Source organism: Plectropomus leopardus, chromosome 10, assembly GCF_008729295.1.
Source record: "Plectropomus leopardus isolate mb chromosome 10, YSFRI_Pleo_2.0, whole genome shotgun sequence".
Lineage (NCBI taxonomy): Eukaryota > Metazoa > Chordata > Actinopteri > Perciformes > Serranidae > Plectropomus > Plectropomus leopardus.
In genome coordinates this window covers 7,536,231-7,562,844 of record NC_056472.1, presented here as the reverse complement: position 1 = coordinate 7,562,844, position 26,614 = coordinate 7,536,231, and the positions used below count along the sequence as shown (strand labels likewise).

The 26,614-nt window shown below is 39.0% G+C and overlaps 1 protein-coding gene across 1 annotated transcript in view; it reads left to right on the top strand.

The window, feature by feature from the left end:
- The window catches only part of dnah7 (dynein, axonemal, heavy chain 7), a 117,230-nt gene that overhangs the window by 86,094 nt on the left and 4,522 nt on the right, over positions 1–26,614 (top strand). The window contains 15 exon segments of the mRNA XM_042494683.1: positions 596–729; positions 844–1,179; positions 1,394–1,520; positions 2,381–2,575; positions 6,555–6,647; positions 6,800–6,976; positions 7,179–7,340; positions 7,467–7,667; positions 7,886–8,047; positions 10,472–10,657; positions 12,461–12,598; positions 16,552–16,782; positions 19,389–19,541; positions 22,052–22,229; positions 23,026–23,129. Of these exon segments, the coding sequence (XP_042350617.1) occupies positions 596–729; positions 844–1,179; positions 1,394–1,520; positions 2,381–2,575; positions 6,555–6,647; positions 6,800–6,976; positions 7,179–7,340; positions 7,467–7,667; positions 7,886–8,047; positions 10,472–10,657; positions 12,461–12,598; positions 16,552–16,782; positions 19,389–19,541; positions 22,052–22,229; positions 23,026–23,129 (2,577 nt within the window).

Here is a 26,614-nt window from a genome sequence, read left to right as displayed (position 1 = left end):
AGATGATCAACGCTGCACTGTGAAGTACCTCGGTTAAATGTTCGAGAGAAAGGAAAGGGCAAGACAGTACCACCCCCAAACAGACTCATGTTTACCTCGGCCACTTTTGGGGAAATTACACTGACTAACTTTTATTTCCTGGAGACTTACCCCAACCCTAACCCTAGCCTTAAACACTTTCTCTCTCTCTCAGCTAATTTTCAGGTCATTTTCTTGTCATTGTTTCCTATTTTTTCGCAATTTGCAGGACATTCCTTGACAAATTGCTCAATCCCAATTTTTTCCCCATGTTTTCAAAAGAGATCAAGCCAACTAGCTCATGTTTAAAAGGTTTAAATACTTTGGAAAGGTGTCTGAATATGCAATTTAGTAACAGGATCTTGTTTTTTATTTGATCAGTGTTGCTTAGTTTTATGGTTTTGCATCAACAAATATCGATGGATATCTGGGCGTAGGGAAGGTTACCACAGTTCATCACATACTATCCACCTTGTTTTGATACAAAGCTGGTTGAAAATTGGCAAAGTATACCTTGAAGTTTGTTGTGTCTGTATATTGTACTGTATATCTATGTATTTCTTCCTCTGTGCTGTAGGTGACCCTTTTGAACTTCATGATCACCCCGGAGGGCATCCAGGACCAGCTGCTAGGTATTGTGGTGGCCCGTGAAAGGCCCGACCTGGAGGAAGAGAAACAGGCTCTCATCCTGCAGGGGGCTGAGAACAAAAGGTACAGCAGCACACATCAGTTTCAGGTCAAATAATTTTAGCAAATCCAATAAAATGTCTGTCTCTTTAAAGCAGAAACTGTAGACATGTTGCATTGTCTTTGCTATTTTGTCAGACAATTAAAGGAGATTGAGGACAAAATCTTAGAGGTGCTCTCCTCTTCCGAGGGCAACATCCTGGAGGACGAGACGGCCGTCAAGATCCTCTCCTGCTCCAAAGTGCTGGCCAATGAGATCTCGGAGAAGCAGGCTGTGGCCGAGGTGACGGAGCAGAAGATTGATGAGACCCGCATGGGCTACACACCCATCGCTGTGCATTCAGCCATCTTGTTCTTCTCCATTGCTGACCTGGCGAACATTGAGCCCATGTACCAGTACTCTCTCACCTGGTTCATTAACCTCTTCATCAGCTCCATTGACAACTCAGACAAGAGTGACGACTTGGAGCAGAGGTAAACAGGGCTGACAAATGGACACGCCAAAAAATGTGCTCCTTTAAGTCACTCAAACAAGATCCTGAAGCTTTCTCTCACTGGAAAGATCTTAGTTGGCTTGTTAACTTTAAAGGAATGTAAGACTAGTAGCAAAGTATAAGAGTGAATTGGTTTGTGAGGTTTTTTAAGGTTTTTTTTTTAAGATAAATGAATGCAAGCATATGTCTTTCAGACTTCAGATCCTGAGAGACCATTTTACCTACACGCTATACGTCAACGTGTGTCGCTCACTGTTTGAGAAGGACAAGCTGCTCTTTTCCTTCTGCCTCAGTGTCAATCTGCTCATGCACAACAAGCAGGTAGGAATGCACACGCTGCACACATGTACAGACAGACTCTTCGCTTAAAAACCACAGGTGCTGTTTGAGAACGAGAACAGTGATGTTGATTGATTGGTTTGTTAATAAGTGCTTACTGTGGCTAATCAAACTAACTAAATGGCCAATTTTTCACCACTAGTCCTCTCTATGATTGCTATAAATTATCTGCATCTTGTCTTTTCAATTTGCATAGAAGTTTATTTTTTTCAAAGATAATCACCAAAACGTTAATGCTCTGTCCCTTTAAGAGGGTTTCCTCAGTGTTTGTTGCTTCAGTGCAGCCTGAGTTACCTGAGTGGATTGTGTTCCGTTGAGTATTTGTTTTAGTCATCTGTTTATCTTTTGCACATATTAGGTGACACTGATATACTACTTCCATTGGCCGTTTGTTCACAGGGCTTTTGTTTCACTTACGTGGTGAGTGTTAAAAATCGCCTCCTGTCTCTTCACTGCCCAGGGTGAAGAAACATGCGCCATAGAAAATGCGAGAGATGGCAACACAGAGCTGAAATGAAATGTGTGCTTGTAACCAGTAAATAGCAAAAAGTCTCATTCTGCGCGTTTGTGTTTCGTGTGTGTTGTTTTGCTGCGCATGGCTCAGCTCGGGCTATTACACACATCAGCTGTGTGGATTAAACAGCAGACAGTGTGGAGTTGACAATAGCACTCTGTATTGTGATTTCAACCTTTAGAGGCCAGTCACTATGCATATTTATTCACAATATGTTGAATTTAATACTTTGCCCACATACATCAAGAGTACGACCTAAATCAATCAACAACTGCAGTAAATACTTATACACACACATATATATGTAAAACAGTAATTATTGTCACAGGTGGATGAGGGGGAGTGGCGTTTCCTTCTGACCGGTGGTGTGGGCCTTGACAACCCCCACTCGAATCCCTGCACCTGGCTCCCCAAGAAGTCTTGGGATGAGATTTGCCGATTGGATGAGATGGAGCGTTTCAAAGGCCTGCGTCGTGACATGGCTCGCCTCCGAAATGAGTGGAAGACGGTCTACGACAGCCCAGTGAGTGTCATCTTGCTGACTGGCTGTTTTGGGTGGGTGCCGTATATGTGATAATGAAGACAAAGTGGGAAAGTTAGTTGTTTTCTGACCTTGCTGTCTTTAAAAAGATTGGTGCGATTGAATACCTGATAGCAGACAATTGGGGTTAATGCCCACATATTTTTTTTTAAATAGAAAGGTACCATGAAATCAAAATTTCCAGGAGAATTAAAGGGAGAGGAAAATCTATAAATCCCCCCAAAAATGCAAATGTAATTGGTAAGCACATTAATATGGCTGGTACTGCTGATGTCTTGTTGTAGAAACTGCAAATGTGTTCACTTTCAGCTGAATGTGTAGTTATGGTTAAGAGTTCAAAAGGTTTGCTATTTAAACTGGGTCACATTTTGCAAAGACAAAAATGTTAGACCACAAAAAAACCCCACACATAGCTGCAGTCTACTGCTTCTAAGACCACCAGAACATTTGGATTCTGGAGGTGCTACAGGATCAAAGTCAATAGAGTGAATGTTAAAGATATTTGGGTTTTTGCCGGTGATTTGCCCACGAACAGCTTCTGTGGATTCAAAGTCCTGACACACAAAATCTTAGTCAAAACTGCTTGGCAACAGCTTGATCTTTATCTTGAATTTGTCTGTGATTAGAGAGCAAACCTCACATCAGTGCCACCATGGGTGTTGTGCACGGCTTTGATTTACTTGGCTAGGATTTCAAATAATTTAAAATGTAACACTTTTTTGCAGCTTGTGTTTTAAAGTGTGCCCAATCAGATTGAAGCTGACAATTTAAAAATACGTAGGAAACATAAGTTGAGTTTATAAATAGGTCAGATTTTAAAAAAAAATGTTTTTTTTTCTTCAGCATGACTTTTCATGTTTTGTTTTTTTAAAGCAGCAGATACATCATGATAAATTGGCAATAAGCTGAGCCATTTGTTCTTACGCTAACCCTAACTTTCCTCATAAAACCTGGACGACAAAGAAAATGAGATTCCTCTCCAATATCCAAGAGCGTGGTCAGTGACCTCATCAAAACAGTGTTAGGAAGGTGTGGGCTGGGAGGAGAAAGGGAACGGGGGGGGTAGTGAAAAGGTTAAACCTATTTCCCAGTGGGTCTGGCACATGAACCACAGGCCAGCCTCGCCCACTCTGCAGCTCAGCAGGGTAGCTCACAACACATGCAGCCCCCCCCTCCCACCCTCCACAGATAACAGCATTGTAGCTAAATACACCACAGGCCCTTCACTCGCCCTTAACACCAGGTATCGGCTTTTTGCACAATCTGTACAGTATAAATGCTTTAACTTCACACACTGTTTTCCACACTTTTCTTTTTTCAGTCTTTTTTGTTAGATTATGTCAATAACACACATTTATAATTTGATACGCTGTATCTTTCTGTTGTCTTTATTTTAACTTTTCCAAACACTTCTGCTTCCACTACTGCCTCCATTTTTACTTCTTCAAATATGAAAATATTGTTTTTTAAGTATTTATAGCTGCCAAACAGGTCCTATGTAAGTAAGTAAGTAAGTGAGTAAAGCTTTACTTATATAGCACATATAGCAACATGTAGTTACAAAGCGCTTCACAAACACAATGAATTAATTAAGAGTTTCAATAAACTATTATACGGAACACAGTTCAACGAGGGACAGACAAGACCAAAACAAACAAAAATAAAACCATCACACATGGAGTCCCTATGCCTAAAATGGTGGGTATTTAGTAGACGTTTAAAACTGTCCAAGGGCTCAGCAGATCTGACGGACTGGGGAAGATTTTTCCAGAGGGTCGGGGGGCTAAAACAGCAAATGCACGATCACCTTTTTGTGGAGTGGGAGATGAATAGGAGGCAGAGATTTAAGGATCAGAGGGGTCCAGAAGTAGAATTAGGAACAAGGAGATTGGAAATGTAAGTAGGGGGAGGTCATGCAGTGCCTTGTATGTTATCAACAGGTTCTTATAGTTTATTCTGAATTTTACTGCAAGACGATGGAGGGATGCTTGTATGCACACTACAGCATGATCATAATTTAGAGCTGTTATGGTTAAAATCTTTGCAACTGCTGTTGCAATCCTACAAAAAATCCATTATATTAGTCTTTACTCCATATTAAAAAGAGATAGTTTGAAAGCTTTAAATGAGTTTGTATTTTGTACTTAGCCATAGTCAGAGTTTTGCCTAAAGTAAATGGTGGTTAGCGCACCCCCAATTTAAAGTGAAGTACTTTCTCTTCAAAGCTTCCAGACTCCATTGAGAAAAAGAGCAATTTTACCTCATAGAACACAGGAGTTGCTGGCCTTGAACAGTGAGTTTGTTAGTGTTATTGTGTGACTTTGGTCAGATTCAACAAGGGCACACAATAAAACAAACTTACTTACCAATCGGGGCGGTGGTAAGCCAGTAACTCCCATGTTCTGCGCAAATAAAATTACAGTTTTTGTCAATGGAGCCTGATGGCTTTGAAGAGAGCAGAGACTGATATAACAGTGTCAGTTCTCTGATGGAAATGGCTATTTGATAGCAAAGTACAAAGTACAAATATAGTGTACAGTTAAACTGGCATTGATTTTTTTAAGTTGAGGCTTTTCTCAGGTGGCTGAAATATGTTTTGCTACTGACCCCATCTACAGGAGTGCATTGCTTAGTCTCTGTGATGGTGCACCTGCCTGTTTCTCCAAACTGGCGGCATACTGACCACCATCTACTGTAGGTAACACACTGACTGTGAAAAAGTACTTTATAACCCCCCTTCAAATAATCCAACCAGTCCCTTAAACTATTTATTAAATTTGTGATCCAAATCCTCCCTAAGAATTAAGTTACAACTTCTTATTTCCTTTTATGTGACTTAACTGAGTTGTATTAGTTTAAATGTATTATCGACAAGAGCACAGGGAAGAAAGAGAGTGGGAGGAAAGTAATTTGCTTGTCAGGTGTGGATGATACACACACGCACACACACCCTCGCTCCATCTTTGAATCATAAAGAATCTAAAAATGAAGTTTTATCTAATTAAATCTTTTCTGTTCCTGTTGTGCCAGTCACATCTATGCAATCTAGATGCGGGAACAGCTGTTTAATCAACGTGTGGTGCACACAAACATGTTCGGGCACACAAGCCTGTCTCTTTGCTGTCACACACACAAACACACACACATGCAGACACCATCTTTGATTAATAATCAACAGAATCAGCCACAACACTTCTATCCAATTAAATCTAGTTTGTTCCAGTTGTAGAATTCACATTTATTCAATCTTGATGCAAGAACAGCTGTTCAATCAAGCACACGGGCACATGCGCACACACACCCCTGTACGCACAGAGAATCCCCTGGAGATTCTAAATAGGTGTATCCGTCTCAGCGCACCTGCCAACACATATAGCTAGAAGTCTCTCGACAAACGGCCTTAGGAAAATAATTCCAGAAGTTCCTTGCTACCATTGCTCACTTCCTCTGGTACACTTGTTCCGCGAATTAATCAAACATATTGCTCTGACCCAGTACCCACTGGCTTTTCTCTTTTCCCACCTCTTTCTCCTCCACTGTTTCCTTTTCCACAGTCTTTGCTTGTTCATACATATTTATTTATCTCCCAGAATTACTCTCTTCCCCATTTGCATTACAGATCGCCCCTCTTTTTGCCTAATTACATTGCTTAATCTTGCAACAGCTCGATACAATGCAGCCTCACCCCAGAACTCCCCTCATACTCTTTAAGAAAAGTTCACGAAAAGGCATTAAGCTGCATGTTTTCTGAAACCTGATGAGGGGCATGCCTCAGCGGTTTATTCACTCTAACCAACATTAAAAGGTATCGGTTAGTCTCCTGTGTGGCTCTTTTCTTCGATTGTATTGGAGGCCAGTCAAGTGTTGGCTTTGGAGTTTAGGTTTATGCAACAGAGTTACTGCACGATCTCCAATCTGAAATTAAACTTGTGAATTCAGTCTGGGTTGTGTTGTGCTGCAGAGCCCTCATCAGACACCCTTCCCTGATGAGTGGCAGGAGAAGCTCACCCAGTTTCAGAGGATGCTGGTGATCCGTTGTCTCAGACCAGACAAGGTCAGTCAATGTTTTCAAAAAGATGGTAGGAAATTATTAGGTCATTAAGTTTTGTCTCAGTTTCTTCAAATGTCTCTGTTATCTTTGAAATTGTTCAAATTTTCTGGAAATATATCCGTTAACAGTAATCATTCCATTCATGCGTCCCCCAGGTTATTCCCATGGTACAAGAATTTGTTTCTGACAGTTTGGGTCGTCCCTTCATCGAAGCACCACCCTTCAACCTGAGTAAGGCCTTCGTTGATAGCCACTGCTGCGCCCCGCTCATCTTTATCCTCTCCCCCGGCTCAGACCCCATGGCTGCATTGCTCAAGTTTGGAGATGAAAAGGTATAGAGACACCTGGGGAAATTTGACAGCTTTGAAGCCTGCTGTGTGTACAAACTCAAAATGAAAAGGGGAAATTGGATCCTCTAGATTTACCCAGGCTCCCACACAGGTCTTAAAAGCACTGAAAATTATTTTGGCTCCTTCTCGGTCAGAAAGCAGCAACATAAGTGAGTGTGTGTGCGCGCCTGTTTCTATCCCTCAGGGCTTTACTGGTAACAAGCTGACTTCCCTCTCTCTGGGCCAAGGCCAGGGTCCCATTGCTATGCGTATGATCGAGACTGGCCTTAAAGAGGGCACCTGGGTGGTTCTTCAGAACTGCCACTTAGCTACCTCCTGGATGTCAACATTGGAGAGAGTCTGTGAGGTCAGAACACACACACACACACATACACACACACACACACATTTTCTATACGCCAAATGGGAATGGTGGAAATACATGTTTTCCAATACATTTTTATTTTCACCTTTTCTTTGTCGCTGTGAGCAGGAGCTGAACCCAGACACTACCCACCCAGACTTCAGACTCTGGCTGACCAGCTACCCATCTCCCACCTTCCCTGTGGCAGTGCTTCAGAATGGTGTGAAAATGACCAATGAGGCTCCGAAGGGCCTCCGTGCTAACATTGCACGCTCCTTCTTAATGGACCCCATCTCTGACCCGGAGTTCTTTGGCAGCTGCAGCAAACCGGTCAGTATGTGCTGTGTCTGTGTATGTCCAGGTGTCTTACTGTGCATATCTATCATGCCTACATCAGTGGGCGTGCTAAGTTCCTTTGTGTCTGTTTTCATCCCCACTGTGCATTTCAGAGCGTTTGTTTAAGCTATGGAAACATGAAACTTCCACCACTATTTATCTAATTATTGATCTAAGACTGTGCATTCCATGTATGCTTTTGCACCTCTCAGGATGTGTTCAAGAAGCTACTCTATGGCCTGTGTTTCTTCCACGCCCTGACCCAGGAGAGGAGGAAGTTTGGACCTTTAGGCTGGAACATTCCATATGAGTTCAATGAGACCGACCTCCGCATCTCTGTACAGCAGCTACATATGTTCCTTGAACAGTACCAGGTAGGTATTTAAAAAAAAAGAATCTCTTCTTATCACGGATCATTTTTATATTTCTTAAATGAGCTATTCAACTGACCAAGGTGCCAGTTTTAAGGTATAGTTACAGGGAGCAGTACAGTAAACAACACAAATAAGTGAGTTATCCAACTTATTTAACCCTTTGAAACCTGGGCAAGTTGGGTTGATTTCTTTCAAAAATATGCAAACAAGAAAGAGCAACTTAGGAAGAAATGACCCAAAAATTACCTGATTTTGGCAACAAAAAAAATTCACAAAACAACCCAAACCAACAAATACAAAAGCTTACAAAATTCAAAATTTTCCCTAGCTTTTTTTCTTTTTTTAGTAATTTTGTAAATTTAATTTGAAATTTAATGGTTTGATGCTTTTTTCTTTATGTTTTTGAAAGAATCAACCCGATTCACTCAGGGCTCAAAAGCTTTAATACTTTTGAGAGACATCTGAATGGAGCACAAGAAAAGTGATATCGATCCAGGTTACAAAGGGTTAAGTTGTCAAACTTGAGAAGCTGTGGCAAACTGGGAGAATACTGTACTGTCACAAATTCAGCAAGGATGCCATGAACTGATATGGCTATAACTTTCACTTATGGCTGGGTGCAGTATTTGTTTACATTTTGACTTGGGCTGAGAATGTGTCACTGACTTACCGTACTTATTTGATATCAAATGAAAACAAATGCCAAAGTTATTTATACCTTTGATACTTTATATTAAGATTAATCTTCTGCTTAATTCTGCATCAAGTTTCACTCAGTAGAACTCTGGTTTAATAAATCAGCAGTTTTGAAAATCTTTAAACTGCATCTTTAAGGCAGTTTAGCATTATCGGGGAAACATCACATGTATTTACTTTACATGGAGCAAAGATAATATCTAATTATGTTAAATATTCACAGAATATGCTAAAGTCTATTTATAAGTCAGAGGATATCATTCATTATCTCCTAGGAGGAGTAGATGTTTATTGTAAACTAGCTTGGCACAGTTGAAAATTGACAAAATGTTAACATGGAAGGAATGTGTGACAGATGGCTTCTGTGATCTTACTATTTTGATGCATCTGTATTCATCAGGGCATAATGAACAGAGACTTTCCCAGATTTTTTTCTGTCAGTATTTTTTGCATCTACATTGTTGTTACAATTTAGTCAAGATATAAAAGTTGTTGACAAAATGAACACTGTGAAAAGAAACCACCACAAGTTCAATAAGGAGTTGGAAGAAGTAAATGATTTAATCCTACTTTTCCACAGAATAAAGTTACTTAAAGGTCTCGTATTCTGCTCATCCTTAGGTTCATACTTGAATGTAGGGATTCTACTAGAACATGTTTGCATGCATTAATTAAAAAAAAATCATATTATTTTTCTTATACTGTCTGCCTGAATATACCTATAGTCACCATCTGTCTGAAACACTTCATTTTAGCGCCTGTCTCTTTAAGTACCCCTCCTGAAAAGCCCAGTCTGCTCTGATTGGTCAGTTTTTCCTGGTCTTCCACATCTGCACTCTTGGTGTCGTTGCACCAACGCTGTATCCAGAAAATGACTGTAATGGCACTGTAGCTGCACTTTTTATCTTCATGTATTGTACTTGTGACATCACAACTTCACAGAAATCCTGATAGCTAGTTTAAGGGCCCAGTTTCCGAATATGCACTGTATTTTTCTGTGAATAGAGCATTATGATACATTCACAGATTTTTATAGCATTCAAACACAGCATTGTTCTTTCTTACATGCTTAACATCCACGCCAATGAAGTGCCTATATATCTCTGGCACAGGGTGAAGCTCTGACTCTCACATGCAGATGTATATACATCATCCACTCCTACATATATAGTCAACATCTAAGCCCATAATAGAAATTCAGGCTTTTACAAGTGGGCTCCTCTTCATTCAAGTATGTGCTTTCATCAGCCATATTCAAAAATCCTCTTGACATTTTTTCCACAAACAGATAGCACTCCAACGCTCCACCATTCCCGGTTCCTCTGCTGAAGCTGAGAGAATGTGGCAGAAATAAACTATTGAGGGTATCTTTTGTGAACGGAGTGACATTTTCATCTTGTATCCAAGTGTCGCTCACTGAATTTGTTAGTGAAATCCTCCTCCAGAAAATGCCACAATGCCCCCCCCCCCCACACACACACACACACACACACACACACACCTTCACCTCCTATTTTGCCAGTTTCCGGTCCAAGTCCAGATTGTGAAGTGAATGCCAGCCGGGTTTCTTGATTCAGAAGAACACACAAACAAGAATGTACACACACATTGAAATCATGCGTTTTTTTAATGCTCGCCTCCTATTATAACATGCAAATTGAATGCATGAGAATCATTAGTTTCCTGTTTAAAATGCAGGCTTTTTCTTCGTATTCTTGTATGTTGTAGGAAGTGCCGTTTGATGCTCTCCGCTACATGACTGGTGAGTGCAACTATGGAGGCCGTGTGACAGATGACTGGGACAGACGGACTCTGCGCACAATCCTCTCTATCTTCTACACTTCAAAGGTCATCGAGGACCCCAACTACAAGTTTGATCCAAGCGGACTCTACTACGCACCAGCTGAGGGGGATGTAAGAGAAGAAAAATCTTCTTAGCATCAAGTTTTGTTTTTTTTTTTTTTTTCATAAATCGCGACTTAAGCTGAGATTTGGCTGTAAGCACAAAAATAGGATTGGCAGAAATTAGTAAATCCCACGTTATTACCAGAGAAAATTATTACAGGATTTCACATAGAGTTGTTCAAAGTCATTTTAGATGAAAAGCACTTAGAGACTTATGAGTAACTTATAGACTTATGAGTAACTTATGACCCGCTGAAACTTGTCACTTACTCACTCACTCGCAGTGTTCAGAAGCTGTTTTTAAATCTTTTCATCTAAGACACACCAAACCGTCAAAGAACGAGCGGCAATCAAAGGTCAAGCCTCATGTTGCCTGTCTCCCAAAAAGTTGCACATTAACACCCCAAAGACTACAATAATGGTCAACCAGCATGTGCGCTCTGTGCCGGTGTGAGAGGAAACACCCTTCATACCAGCAAACTGCAGTCATTTGTAATCCTCATTCAAAAAAGGAAAGTAGAAAATCATCTTTATGCTAGTTAGCCAGTTAGCACAGCATAATACAATGTTGAAAGAACAAATCATATTTGTCTTGCACTAATGAACTACATCACAAACCATCATGAAACCGTTCTGCTAAAGAGCTCATAGACCAAAGAAAACCAGTCTTACCTTATATAAAAAGTTTGTTTCGATCTCACGCCCTCTTGACTTTAACTGCTGAATCAACAAAAAAATTAAAATAGCCAAAAAGGGCTGACAAGGGCCAATTGGTGTGGGCTACACGTCATCAATTACGTTGACTAATGGACGACTGCAGGCTTGGTGAAATGGGAATTTGCAGGGTGCCTGGTGGTTCGGTGTATAGTGCGGATGTCCCATGTGCAAAGGAAAATGTCCGTGCCACAGCGGCTGTGGGTTCACTTTCAGCTCATGACCGTTTGCTTCATGTCACCCCCTCTTTCTCAGTTAAGTCCTATCTTGTACAATGAAAGCAAAAAAAAAAGAAATGCAGATTTTCTTTTACTGTCAAACATTTGTTTAAAGTGGAGTTACCTCATATGTGTCATGCTACCAGTGAAGAAATACTTTATTCTGCATAAACCTATATATTCCTGCTATTTTGCACATCACTAGGGTATGTTATGTAAGAGATGTGCTTTTCATCAGTGACTATGTTTTCGTTATATTTACTCAATATATTCATTCAATAGTTTGACCTTTTTGAAATGTGGTTCATTGCAACAGAGATGTGTTATGCAGCATGTTATTTAAATATAAATATCAGAAGTCTTATTTAAATATCCTCCAGCAATGCAGCTTTCCTTTTGTTGGTACAGCACAGCTAATACAGCTCCTTCAACGTGCACTCATCAGATACTATGCCTCAAAAACTCCAGAAAAGTGAAACTCACTTTAATGTGTTTGTTTTTAAACTAAGCATATTACAGGACTCAGTTGCTTAGCACTGCTGTTGAGCTACCTTTAAAAAGTCATTAAGAGATAAAATGTGTGTAACAAGGCACAGCAGGCAGCCACCATCAGTGAGGGTTGATATATTTGTTAACACAAGTGCAATCTATGGCACATTCCATTTTATTTGGCATTTTGTTCTCCAGCGCTGCACCCCCCTCCAACCACATCTTTTATTCATGAAGTCACATTTACATAGTCATTATAATAAATGTCAGCAATCTAAGGAGCCGACTTGTTTTTCAATGAGTGTTATTACTCGAGATGTTTCCTGATGTTGGGTTAAAAATTGTCCTTTCCTTCACTCCTCTCCCTCTGTTTTCTGCATCTCATTCACAGTACAACAGTTACATAGAATACACCAAGTCTCTGCCGCTCAACCCATCACCAGAGATTTTTGGTATGAATGCCAACGCAGATATCACCAAGGATCAGGCTGAGACACAACTACTGTTTGACAGCATCCTGCTTACACAGGTAATAACACACAAGTACTAAAACACACAAGCACACCCGGACACACACAAGCAAACAAATACAGAGTAATACTTTGAGAATTTCTACTTTCACTTCATGTGAGATAACAAAGCGTGTTTTCTCATAACTGATGAATTTTTTACAAGGCAGATGTGTTGTGTTAACAACAAAATTTATCACGAGAAAACCACTGTTTTTTTTTCTGTACATCACTGTTTTACTATACCATGACTTCGAGATTACAAAGTTTTCTCGTGATAACAGGTTAAATTCTGTCACTTCTCAAGAAAACTAGAGGGTGACTTCCTCAAGAAGACATGACAATTTATCACTCTTTTGATTTCTCAGTATCACCATTATTTAAAATTTGATCATTTTACGATGACCACAAGATAACAAAGCTTGTTTTCTTGTAATAACAGGTTAATTTACATTAATTCTTGAGAAAACAAAAGCCTGATTTCTTGAGATAATATGATAACCATGATAACCAATCATGAGAAAAGCGCTTTTGTTATTTCTACATAATGGGATAATTTTACTGTAATCATGTGATGACAAAGTTTGTTCCTTTCCTTAACAGCTTAATTTACATAGATTTTCAAGAAAAGCAAGAGGATCCCGATTTCTCGAGATAATCTGTCATGAGAAAACTGCCTTTGTTTTCTCTACATAATGGGATCATTTTACTGTGATTTCGAGATAATGAAGCTTGTTTTCTCCTAAATTGGGTTGATTTACATCAGTTTTTGAGAAAACAAAATGCTAATATCTCAAGATAAGTTCATTTATCAGTAGAAATACACTTTTGTTTTCTCCACATCACAGGTTAGTTATACTATAATCTTGAGATAACAAAGCTTGTTTTCTCACAATAATGGGATCATTTACATCACTTCTGGAGAAAACAAAGGCTGATTACTTCATGATTGCTTCATGAAAATGCTGCTATGCCGAGGTCATGAAGTAATTAACTCATGACCTCAAGATAGCAGCATTAAAAAAAAAAAATCGGAACAACAGCCGTTTTTGGCTTCCGTATATTAGAGCCCCAGCAACCTCTGGACATAAGGAATACAGCTAAGATTTCTTTATAGATACTTTAGATACTATTAGTTGTAATGATGAAGACAAAAGGACTTAATTTCATGCAGCAATTTAATCTGTGATTCATTTATTATTCCTATTAATGACCTGGACGTTTTTAAATGTAAAAACTGGGCAAGAAATCAACATCAAACCAGACTGTGGCCTGGCATGGATAACAGTGAAGGGAAAAAAAGTTAACTGATCCTCAGTGCCAGCAGCCCTGGGTTGCTTCCGAAAACCAATGTGCCCCCTCTTGGCCAACATCCCAGATACTCAGTTGGATTGTCACTTCTCAGCTGGTAGATTTTCAAATTGGAGATGAGCAAACAAACACTCTCACCCAGCAATTGCACGACACGCACATACACACAAAACTAGAACTAATACTTTAAAACAAGTGTACCTAGACACTGAAATATGGTCTCAAAAAACTGCACACAACATCAATACACTTCCCTTGAGTTTCCAGCAGCTTTTATAAGTGTCCTTGACAACATTAAATTTTTTATTGCCCTACATTAAAATGTAGTATGCAAGTATGCAACATTAATTAAAGAAAAAAATATAAATAAATATTTCAGTTGTTTGTAGAGAGACTTCGGAAAGAACAAAAAAAATCCCTCTTATTAAGTTGCCTTCCTTTGACACTGCATGACTCACAGTAGCTTTGGCGGAGCTGTGTGATCCCACATCATTATATCTCAGCTCTGTAGAGATAGACTAGGTTAGCTTGTTGAGGATCATATCAGTCAATGTTCGCTGCAAATCAAATCTAAGGGATTTGGCAACAAGACCTACTTGAAGACGACAGAAGTACGGCTTCTCCCGCACAGTGTGAAGGGATATTTATTTAGCTGTGTATCCATTTATTTATTTTAAGATACAGAGCTGTGCCTCTGACTTAGTGGAGATTTCTCACTGTGCCGAAACTTATCTAAATTCCTGTGGGTATTAAAGTTCATAATAAAGAAATGCGAATGATCTACATTTAGAACACCTCGGTGTTAAACGTGCACACATACTATTTATGCACCCAATAATGCCTAAAGTGTCAGGGGGCCTCTATAATGTCATCTGCAAAATGTCACTCAAATTAACGCACAATGACCAGGAAGAGCTCAAAAGACCTCAAGGAGAAATTTGCAAAGGAACAGAAAAGAGAGACAAAAAAACCTACAACAATGAGGAAAACAACCACAAGGACACACAAAATGGCAATAAAGATATACAAAACAATCCCAAAAACACACAAAATTACCACAAAGAGACACAAAATTACCTCAAATGGACAAAAAAATGACTAAAAAGAGAGACAAAACAACCATAAACAAACAAAAATAACTCAAAGAGAGACAGAATTTCCTCAACAAGATAGAAAATGAACAGAAAACGTCTACAAAGAGACGTGAAAAAGCCCCAAGAGGATGCAAAATTAACTCAGTCAGACATAAAATCAATTAAGAGTCAAAAAGAACAATAGTGAGACACAAAAATGAATATATAAAAAATATGAAGAGACACAAAACAACCACAAAAGATGCAAAATGACCTTAAAGAGCCACAGACTTGCCTCAAAGATACGAAGATACGAAATGACCACAAATACACACAAGAACATGCAAAGGAAGAGTAAAGAGACATTAAAATCTGGGTGAAAACAACCATAAGGAGACACAAAATGATAACAAAGATACACAAAATAAAAAAAAAAGACAGAAAATAACTACAAACCGAAACAAAACAGCCAAAAAAGATGCAAAATTAAGTCAAAGAGACACAAAATTGTCTCAAAGACTTGAATTTGATAACTAAGTACAATTGATGTACATAAAGAACAAGATCAGAGCCTGTGCATACATATTCTATATGCATCCAATACATTCTAATTCCTCTGATTTGATCTCCTTAAACAAAGTGTACACATACCGTCACAAACGCCAAAAGTATATTACAGACCTGGCTGTACAAGCAAATAGAAAATCATGTCCACGGGCATTGCCACTTCAAGTTAAAATTAGAGCTCAATGGAGTCTGACATTTATTCATATAAACTCCTTTCAACAAGATTAATAATGGCTTCAGTCATGTGTGGACTTTATTAGCATCTAATACGGTCCCATCAGTCTCAATGACCGATAAACAGGGAGATGCTTCAAATGGAATGAAACAGCTATTTGTCATTCCCCTACTGTAACCTCGATGCCATTAGCCAATGATTATCCATTACCGCTGGCGAGTGAGTGAGCATCAAATAGGTAAATGCTGCAAGTTGGACTGAGAGGAAAGCGGAAGAATCACAGATTAGAGTGAATAATTATCAGCATGAAGGATTATTAGAATTGCTGATATGATTGTGTCAAATGACTGTGGGAGAAATTGGGTGAAATGTTGTGAAGCCTTCTATCTTATGAGGCTCTCTCTGTGTGTGCTTGGTGTGTGTTCACAGAGGAATGCGATGCTTAGGATCTCATCATCAGTGATGTTACCGTGGTAGCTATAGGCTGAGAAATGTCCACAAATTAGAGAAGGAAAGGTTAAATAAAAAGGGAAAACATATGATTATGATAGCCTGTGTCAGTTTGTGTCCGCCCCCAAAGCATAAACCAATCCGGCATAAAAATGATGAAACATAAGCAAGTCGGAAGTCAGAACCTCTTAACATCATCAGGGCCTTTTCAGGATATTAAAAAAAATAAAAAATAGCGCCAATGCGAAAGAGTCCTTGAAAGGGAATACATAATTTGACAAGTCAAAGACAGCAAAAGATAATTTCCTCCAAAAATGATGAACTGTCAAACCTATCCGAGCCACAAGTCCTGCCTCCCCTTCTCATCCGTCCTCTGTCACTCTGTGTCTCTGATCAGTCCCGCTCTTCAGGCGGAGACGCCAAATCCTCGGATGACATGGTCTTTGATGTGGCAGCTGACGTCCTGAGCAAGCTGCCTGGAGACTTTGACTTGGAGGCAGCGATGAGGCGCTTTCCCACCAGCTACAATCAGAGCATGAACACGGTGCTGGTGCAGGAGATGGGCCGCTTCAACAACCTTCTTTGCACCATCCGGGACTCCTGCGTCAACATTCAGAAGGCCATAAAGGTACGCAAGAGGTAGAGGATGGGTTAAATGAAGAAACGTTGCTGTTACATTAAGACATTGTCCGTATGTGAGCTGTGATGTCCGAATCCCCTCAAACTGATTTGAGCAGTAAGGATGAGGAGTTACTTGGTTTTGAACTCAATCCTGGTCTCATTCTCTTTTCTTGTTTGGATACTTATAGTGTGATGCATGGCCAAATGCACTGTAATTACACTAAATGTGTTTGTTTTAGAGGGCAAATGATGAATCATCATTGATTTCACATTTTGGTGCATTGAAAGCAATATTTCATCTGAGGAGGCACACCTCTGCTGAATGATTACTTGGTAAACTGCAGTAATAGATCCTCAGAAAAACATACTGTAAGCAGTCAGCACAACACTCCAAATGCACTAATCTAACACCATCATTTTCGATTACCAGGAAACACTTGGGCAGTAACTGTGAAAGTTTAGGGCAATTTATGGAAAGGAAGTAGCATGCAGAAGAACTGCTTCCTTCTGAAAATATATGTAAAGTATGTTACTCTATTTCATATCCTCCAAAGAACTCTTGTCACAGTATGCACCAAGTAAAGGTAAAGCCGAAAGGAATGAGCTGTAGAGAATTTGAAAAGGATACATTATAGACTGTTGTTGACCTCGTGAGAATGACAAGGATGAAGCAGCCAATCTCTAAATCATTAACTAGTGCTCTTGACATTCTCTCAGGAACCACTCTGATCCTCTGCAGCAAAGAGAAGAACTGATAGACACGGTATTTCATTTCCTGCAGTGCCATTATGTATTCATTCCACTTCCTTTTGCCAGGGCCACAGAATGTAAAGTAAAATCTACAACTAGACTACTATCCCTTTGCAGCTGTACTCTGTGTGAGGCTTTGAGCTAAATGCTAACTTCATCGTGTGAACATACTCACAATATCAAACATCATGTTTGTTATCTGGCTGTACTTCTGCATTTTCGTATTGAAGGTAGAATGTAGATGTATTAGTAATTAAAAAAAAAAAGCCCCAGCAACTGGGGCATGTTGCTGCTGGTGGCATCATACAAGTCCTGCAGTGCATTTTCATGGATAGTGTACTGTTTAGCTGTGGTAGCGAGAGCTTGAATATGAAGTAGGCGCCATACTGTTTGCTACACAGTGAGAACGGAGGCTTAAAAAACTGAGATCAAACAGTAAAGAAGTGCTGATCAAATATACACCAAGATCCTGTTACTGTGTTGACTGATTCTCACCTCAAATGTATTCAGAAACATGTATTTACTTACCCTTTTACCGTAATATGATATGGAGTGCCTGGTAGCTCATTTGGTAGAGTGGGCGACCCATGTACAGAGGCTGTGTCCTTGCTGCAGCGGCTGCAGGTTCAATTCCAACCTGCTGCCTTTTTCTGCATGTCATCCCCTCTCTCTTTCCCAACACTTTCACCTGTGCTGTATTAAATAGTAAAGGCAACATTATTTAAAGCAAAACCAAAAAAAACCCTGTTATATGAGATCATTTATTACAAGCCCGCTGCCATGTGTCGTTTTCTCTGGTCATATAACACTTATTTCAAAAGAATTTGTGTCTTCCTATTACATAGATAGGCTGGTTTTATTAAAAGACTATCTGTCCAGCAATGAAATAATTTTTTAATAGTAATCAATCTTGTCCTTATTGAGACATTTATGTCTGGACCAAATTTGTGGACTGAAGGACAGGCATTCTTAGTCCTTGTGCTACTGCTTGCAGAGCTTGAAATATAAATGTGTATATGATGTCACATTTTTGAAAGAATAGTTCAGAACTTGAATTGTGATTTGCAGTCATTGGATCTATAAATAAAAACAAGAGAGAGGGTGCCTAAGTGGTTGGCACTAACACCACTGCTGCATTTGATGAGGTAAGACTCGACAATTAGACAATATAGTGATCTCAAAGCCCTGATATAATTTTAATATGTCATTGTTTTTTTCCCAAATGTCACCAAGAGACACTCTTTAAGAAGTGAAAGTATCTACTGAAGCCATAACATCCTCAAGCAAAAATAATTACAGACTTTGTGTTTCCTAAGGTTTTGAGATTTCACACATGGCCTGTAATTGGACTGCATTAGACCAAGGAGACTATAATTATTTAGTTCAAAGAGTGTTGCAAACAGAACGTTATCTGAACATATGTGCATTAATATGTGTAGCATTGCGCTCCTTCTAATTACATCACATTCAAAAAATTTTAAAGAAAAAAATATGCCTGAGCATGCACGTATGTCTCTTTATACCATTTGATAAACATTCTCTGCACACATTTCCTCTCCTCCTGAGGTACACCTTTCTCAGGGGATTGAAGTGGATAAAGCATAAAGAGTCAGGAAGAGGAACGAGCACATCACCCGTCATACTGGTATCAAAGGCCCCCTACAGAGCAAATAAGAGATCCTGTTATGTGGCTGTCTGTCACCTATCTCTACAAAGAGGTGTTTAAGTGACAAGCTTGAATTTCCCTCGTATCTGTTTCGGTGTTAAAACAGGGTACGAAGAATTTCACAAGTAGTGCAGATGTTAATCATGTGTTTGTGGCTTGATGTGTGTGTTTACATGTGTGTGTGCATTAATTTGCAGGGGCTGGTGGTGATGTCTGCAGAGCTGGAGGAGGTGGTTAGCAGCATCTTGACAGGTCGTATCCCAGGCATGTGGATGAAGAAGTCCTACCCCAGCCTCAAACCCCTGGGAAGCTATGTCAATGACTTCCTGGAGCGACTCAAGTTCTTACAGGTACAGCGACCTGCCATAATTATGGACTGATTACTGTAAAGCCAAACAGCCACTGACACAGGGGCCCAACATGTCATGCCCTAAAGTAACCCCAAAGAGACACAATGACTCAAAAGAGATTAAAAAAAAACAAAAGAAGATGCAAATGAACCACAGAGACACATAAATAACTACATAAATAGGAAGAATAACCACAAAGAGACATAAAATGACATCAAAGAGACCCCAAAAGATCACAAAAAGATGCAAAGGAACTGCAAAGAGACACAAAAATAATAAAATAGGCAAAACTAGCACAAGGGGACACAAAATGACAATAGAGAGGCTTTAAAGAACAAAAAAAAAACCCCACAAAATTACCACAAATAGACAAAAAAAACCATAAAGAGACAAAATAAAGGACAACAAAGATACACAGATTGACGTAGACACAGTTACACCCAAAAGACACAAAATGACTACAAAGGCAGACAAACCCCCCCCCCCCCCCCCAAAAAAAAGCCAAACTAACTTATAGAGACACAAAACCTCTAACAGACCAAAATGACAAACAATTACAAAACAAACAAACAGAGATACAAAATGACCACAGAGAGACACAAAACCTCCTCAAAGACTGTGTCTCTTGCTTGTATGTGGTAGGGGTGGTGGGGCCTTTTCATATCTGTACCCCAGGGCTCACTGAGTCATAATCCTTCCCTGACCATAATATTTAAAATCAGGTGAAAATGATCAAAAAAAAAATATTTGGGGTTAGTCACAAACACTAAGTAAACTGAAAAAAAGCTTCATCACCTTCAAAGATGGAAGCATTTTGGGGGGTTCAGATGTAAAAGAAAGGGAAAAAACAGGAACAAGAGAGAGAAACAAGAAAGAACATGTTTGTGTTGTTATTACTTTGTCTTTGCTGTAAAAAGGAGATGTTAATCTTTTAATCACTCTTATAGTAGAGGGCACCGCAAGCCTTCCAGAACTACTTCAGTGATCCCATCTTTAAATCTCTGGAAGCACATTTGGCCTCTCAGTAGTGAGCTGCAGCAGTATCACATGAAAAAGTTATATCAGTGCACACTGTGCATACTGTGAACTGAAGCCCTGCTTTAAGCCATGTCACACTGGAGTTACACAAGAGCACTTCATTCTCCTTGTCAACACACAAGAGGTAGGGGGATTTAGTAATGCTTTATACTCATGGGCAGCATTGCTGCAGGGAATACATGCAGACGCATGACATCATCATGTGAGACTGCAAAGTGAACTTCTCCATCTTTATTAACAATCAGTTCCCATGTTTTTCCCTTTCTTTATCCACCGTAGACACGCTGTATTCCTCCTGTTCATCATTACTCAGTGGAGTGAAAAGAATGTACTCACTGTGTGTGTGTGTGTGTGTGTGTGTGTGTGTGTGTGTGTGTTATCCAATGGAAGTGTCCACCCATGACTTCCCACAGGGCGAACTGGAATGTCACGGGTTTCTTATCTAAGACGGCTGCTTTCCTAACAAAACACCTTGACATTTTTATGATTGTTTGCTGTTTTCACAAGAGTTGGAAGAAAAACAGCATTTTCATCTCAGTGTGTTCAGTAGACTGAATATTCTGAGACATTTCAGTATACCTTACAGTAGCACAGAGACCCGAAGCGTAGATGTTGTATCTTACAAAAGTCCATCCTTACTTTACTGAACAGCTGGCATGATTGTGAGCATGTGAGTATTTAATAATCCATATGCAGTGGTGTGTGGATTTCAGTGTTAAGTCCTCCAGAACAGAACAGATAAAGTGTTTAACTCACTATCTATTATCAAAAGTATTTATTTATTTTGTTATTAGTTTGTCCAATACTGGATGACCCAACATCTTCAGAACTAAAGACATTCCCATCTGTACTTTGTGTTTAGTGCTAATTAGCAAAATATAGAATGCCAACAGGCTAAGATAATGACAAATACTATACCCTCTAGACATCAGCATATATTAGCTTTGTCTTCGCAAGTATGTTAGCATGCTAATGTTAATTTTTAGCCAGAACAGGGGAGGGGGTTCCCACACAAATATGGGAAGATCATGCAAATTCCACACTGAATGGTTAGCTGGGACACCTGGGACCTTTTTACTGTGGGATAACAGTGCTAACCACTGAGCCACCATAAATGTACAAGATATCATTCATATGGGGCTGACCTCAGATCTGACATGTTTTCTTTTACTTTATTCCTGAACCTGAGATTATTTTGGAACTCCTTTTACAGGTTGACCTGTAAAATGTTTACATGTTCACATAACCAATTGAACATTATATTAACCTTGTGGTATTGTGCTGAAATTGTGTCATCCCTACTTTGCTTTTGTGGTTCATATGTGCATTTTTAAATATTTAACAATAAAAGTGGTAATTTTAATAATTTTATCTTATTAATTAACCTGTTTAAATGCAAGATTAATCTGTGTTCTCGCTGGTTAATATATAACTATAAATATAAATGTCCCTCTCTCCTCTGCTGTGTTCAGGACTGGTATGATCAGGGTACGCCTGCTGTATTCTGGGTGTCAGGATTCTTCTTCACCCAAGCCTTCCTAACAGGCAGCCAGCAGAACTATGCCAGGAAGCACACCGTCCCTATTGACCTGCTCGGCTTTGACTTTGAGGTCCTGGATGAGAAACAATACAAACAGCCCCCAAAGGATGGTAGGATACTGAGGCGTGGTATCGGAGAAAATAGAGAGAGAAAGGGTGTTATTTTAGTAGTAGGTTTTGATAGAATCAATTGGTCCTCATCAGAAAGCTGTCTCCAGTATAATGAAGGTATAGAACAGACACCAGACAGATATAGAGCACTTGATCTGAGAAGATGAGAAGAAGAGATTAAAAAGGGTGCAAGGGGATGAAAAGTGAGGTTTCAAAGCGGAGTGAAATAAAAGCAGAAGAAACAAAGAAATGACAACCGACTGTGTTTATGAGAGGCAGAGTGTAAAGTGCAAAAGTAAGTTAAAGCAAAGCCTCCCTGTGTCTTGTCTACATGCAGGCCCGTGTCAGCCCCTTGCTGTGCTTCCAGCTCTGCTGTGAGATTCTCAGTGAGAGTCTCACATAAAGCCTCACCCTCAGTCAGTCCCCAGCTGGGGCTTCATCACACTAACACAGCCCATACTGCCAAGCTACAAATCTGATAGTGTGTTTGTTCATTTGGGGAACTGACAGGATGCCAACAGCCAGTTATCTCTAAATCTCACCTTTTTTCCCTACCCTATTAATAGGAGGGCTCACATGATTTATTAAAAGACAGTGTTACAGCACAGAGGTCAGTTCAGCTTGCTTCATAAAGTTTTATGCCAACTGGAAGAGCCAACATACTCGTCGTTACTGGGTTTGTTCATATTTGTAGGTTATGTAAAGTTAGTAGGAGGTAGTTGGTAACCTTACTGACACAAGAGTAAGACTAACTATTCTTATTTCTCCAAATTGTCTCCTTGGGTGTGACACTCAGGTGTGTACATCAGAGGCCTGTTTCTGGATGGCGCCCGCTGGGACAGAAAGACCAAACTTCTTGCTGAGTCCTACCCCAAAGTGCTGCATGATCCTATGCCTGTGGTGAGTAATGAGTCCTTATGTCATTTTGGATGACATACTATACTATGACCTTTTTTTGCCATTTTGGACGTCATAGTATACTATGACCTTTTTTTTTTGCCATTTTTGAAGACATACTACACTAATATGTTTTTATTTGCCATTTTGGACCACATGCTATACTTTGACATTTCTAGGCCATTTTCAATAATATACTATGTTGTGACGTTTTTATCTGTGAATAGAACGACATACTAAACTGACGTTTTCTTTGTTTTTGCCATTTTAGACAACAACCTATACTATCACGTTTTTATGCTGCATTGGATGACATAGAGCCGTAGATCTTCTCATTAAGAGTCTGTGTCTCACGCTTAATCAGACACTCTAAATAATCAAACGCCATCTCAGACCTGTGAGAGAGTGGCTTATTAGAGAGGTAAAGTGTCTTTTCTTTTTCTGAGTGATGGATACCCAACAGTGTTTACTTTAACAGTTGACCAGACCAGGAGATAAACCCTCTACCACTCGAGCTGAGGGAGCATCTCCGGTCCGTCCCCTCTTGGGGGATCTAGGGCAGCTCCAGGAGTTTTTTTTTTCTTCTTTGGTCTTTCTTAGCCACTCATCAGATTCTCAAAGGGATGATTTGCGAACACCCAGGGATTGTAGAAAAAGGTTAAAACTGTACAAGGCAGGCTTTATTCAAGGTTAAAAATGTCACAAGCATAAATCAAAAACAACAGTTACCTCACTCCCTTTTACAGGAGCTACATATACAGTCTAACACAAGGTGTAAGCAAGATAAAGCAGGAGCACAGAAATTCCACTCTGTCTTTCCTCATTGGCCGCTTGGGGTGTCATGTTTGATTAAAAACCTCCTCCTCCTGCGTGCGGTGTCATGTTTGGGTAGAAGCTTCCTTCTCCAGCTGCAGGGGAGTTTCCACCTCTCCACATGTAGTTTCCTGTCACTGTTTGCTCAGACGCTCAGATGCTGTTGCTGGCTCATAAACATGTTAAACATGCTCATAAGCTAGGATGCAGCCATTTGAATATTCATGAAGCGGTTCATTTCCCTCGAGGTTCAGGATCTGGTTTCCATCAATGGCTGATACTATAACGTTTTTGTGCAATGTTGGACCACAAACTATAGTATGACGTTTTTGTGCAATTTTGGAGCACATACTATACTATGATGTTTTTGTGCAATTTTGGAGGATTTTAGACGACATACTATATTATGATGTTTTTGTGCAATTTTGGGAGATTTTGGATGACATACAAAACTATAATGTTTTTTTTTTTGTTGTTGCGATTTTTTCTGTGATTTTGGACAAAATACTAGAGAGACACATCTTAGAATACAATGTCAAGAAAAAAAAGACCAAAAGTATCATATTATAGCATGTCGGAAAAAATTGCCTACAAAGATTTAGTGTAGTATGTTGAAAAATGTCAGATTTTGACATGTCAAATGAAAATGACTGAAAAAGACATATCATAGATAGGAGAAACATGTCACAGTATGCAATGTCGAAAAAATGGCTGAAAACGTTATAATAAAACATGTTTAAAAAATGGCATAAAACAACATAATATACTACTGTCGAGATATGTCAAATTTTTACATGTCAAAAAAATGGCTGAAACCACATTATAGCTTTTAGAGACGTGTCACAGCACACAAGAAGAAAAGGCAAAAAACATAACAATAAAGCATGTTGAAAAAATGTACGAAAACAACAGTTTTGTCAATGTCAAATTTTGACATGTCAAAGAAATGGCTGAAAACAACAAATAATAACTTGAAGATGTGTATCATAGTATACAAAGTGGGAAAAAAAGACAAAAAGAGGCCAAAAGCTTCATAATTACCATGTCAAAAAAAGGACCACACCAAAGATAGTTTGTCGAAAAACTTCAAATTTTGGCATGTCATAAAAATGGCTGAAAACAACATATTATACCTTGTAGACATGCGTCATAGTATACAAAGTGTAAAACGGAGCCCAAAAAAGGCCAAAGACTTCATAATTTAGCATGAAGAAATAATGACCAAAATGCTGTAGTATAGTATGTTAAAAAATGTCAAATTTTGTCGTCATTAAAATGGCTGAAAATGACATATTGCAGCTTGTAGAGACACTTCATAGTTTACAAAGTGAAAACAAAGCCCAAAAACAGGCTAAAAACATCATAATTTAGTATGTCAAAAAAAGACCAAAAATACCACACAATAGTATGTGGAAAAATGTCAACTTTTGACACATCATAAAAATGGCTGAAAATTACATATTGTAGCTTGTAGAGATGCACCACGGTATACAAAGTGGAAACAAAGCCCAAAACAGGCCAAAAATGTCATAATTTAGCATGTTAAAAACATTACCAAAAATGAGTTGAAAAATGTCACATTTTGACGACACGTCGTCAAAATGGCTGACAACAACATAAAATACCTTGTAGAGACATGTGATGTGATAGTATAAAAAATGGAAGCAAAGCCAAAAAACGCCAAAAAAGTTGTAATTTAGCATGTCAAAAAAATGACCAAACATGCCATACTGTAGTATGACAAAAATTTAAAATTTTGTCACATCATGAAAAATGGCTGAAAATGACATGTTATACCTTGTAGAGACACGTGATAATATAGAAAGTGGAAACACAGCCCAAAAAAATGGCAAAGAATTGCATACTATAGTATGGCGAGAGAAAAAAAAGTATGGCGTCAAATTTTTACATGTCCCAAACATGGCTAAAAATGACATATTATAGCTTATGTTTTAGACGCTTGATAGTATACAAAGTGGAAACAAAGGCCAAAAATGTCAAAATTCAAAAAATGTCAAAAAATGGCTGAAACTCACATACTATATAATATGACAAAAATGTCACATTTTGACATGTCACAAAAATGGCCAAAAACAAATTATTATAGCTTGTAGAGATGCGTCATAGTATACAAAGTGCAAACACAGGCCAAAAAAGGCCAAAAAGGCCATAATTTAGCATGTTCAAAAAATGGCCAAAAATCCTATACTATAGTATGGCAAAAATGTCAAATTTTAACATGTCCCAAAAATGGCTGAAAATGACAGATTATATCTTGTAAAGACACGTCATAGCATACAAAGTGGACACAAAGACCCAAAAAAGGCCATAAATGTCATAATGTAGCATGTTGAAAAAAATGACAAAAATCACATACTATACTATGGCAAAAAATGTTAAATTTTGACCCGTCCCAAAAATAGCTGACAATGACACATTATAGCTTTTAGAGATGCATCATACTACACATAGTGGAAACGATGGACAAAAACGTCCAATAATGTCATAATTAAGCATGTAAAAAGAATGGACAAAAATTGCATACTGTGCTATGACAAAAAATGTCAAATTTTGACACATCCCAAAAATGTACATACTATAGCTCAGGCAAAAATGGTCAAAAAAGTGATCACGCCAAAATCTCAAAATGAGTAATAGTATGGCATGTTGAGGTA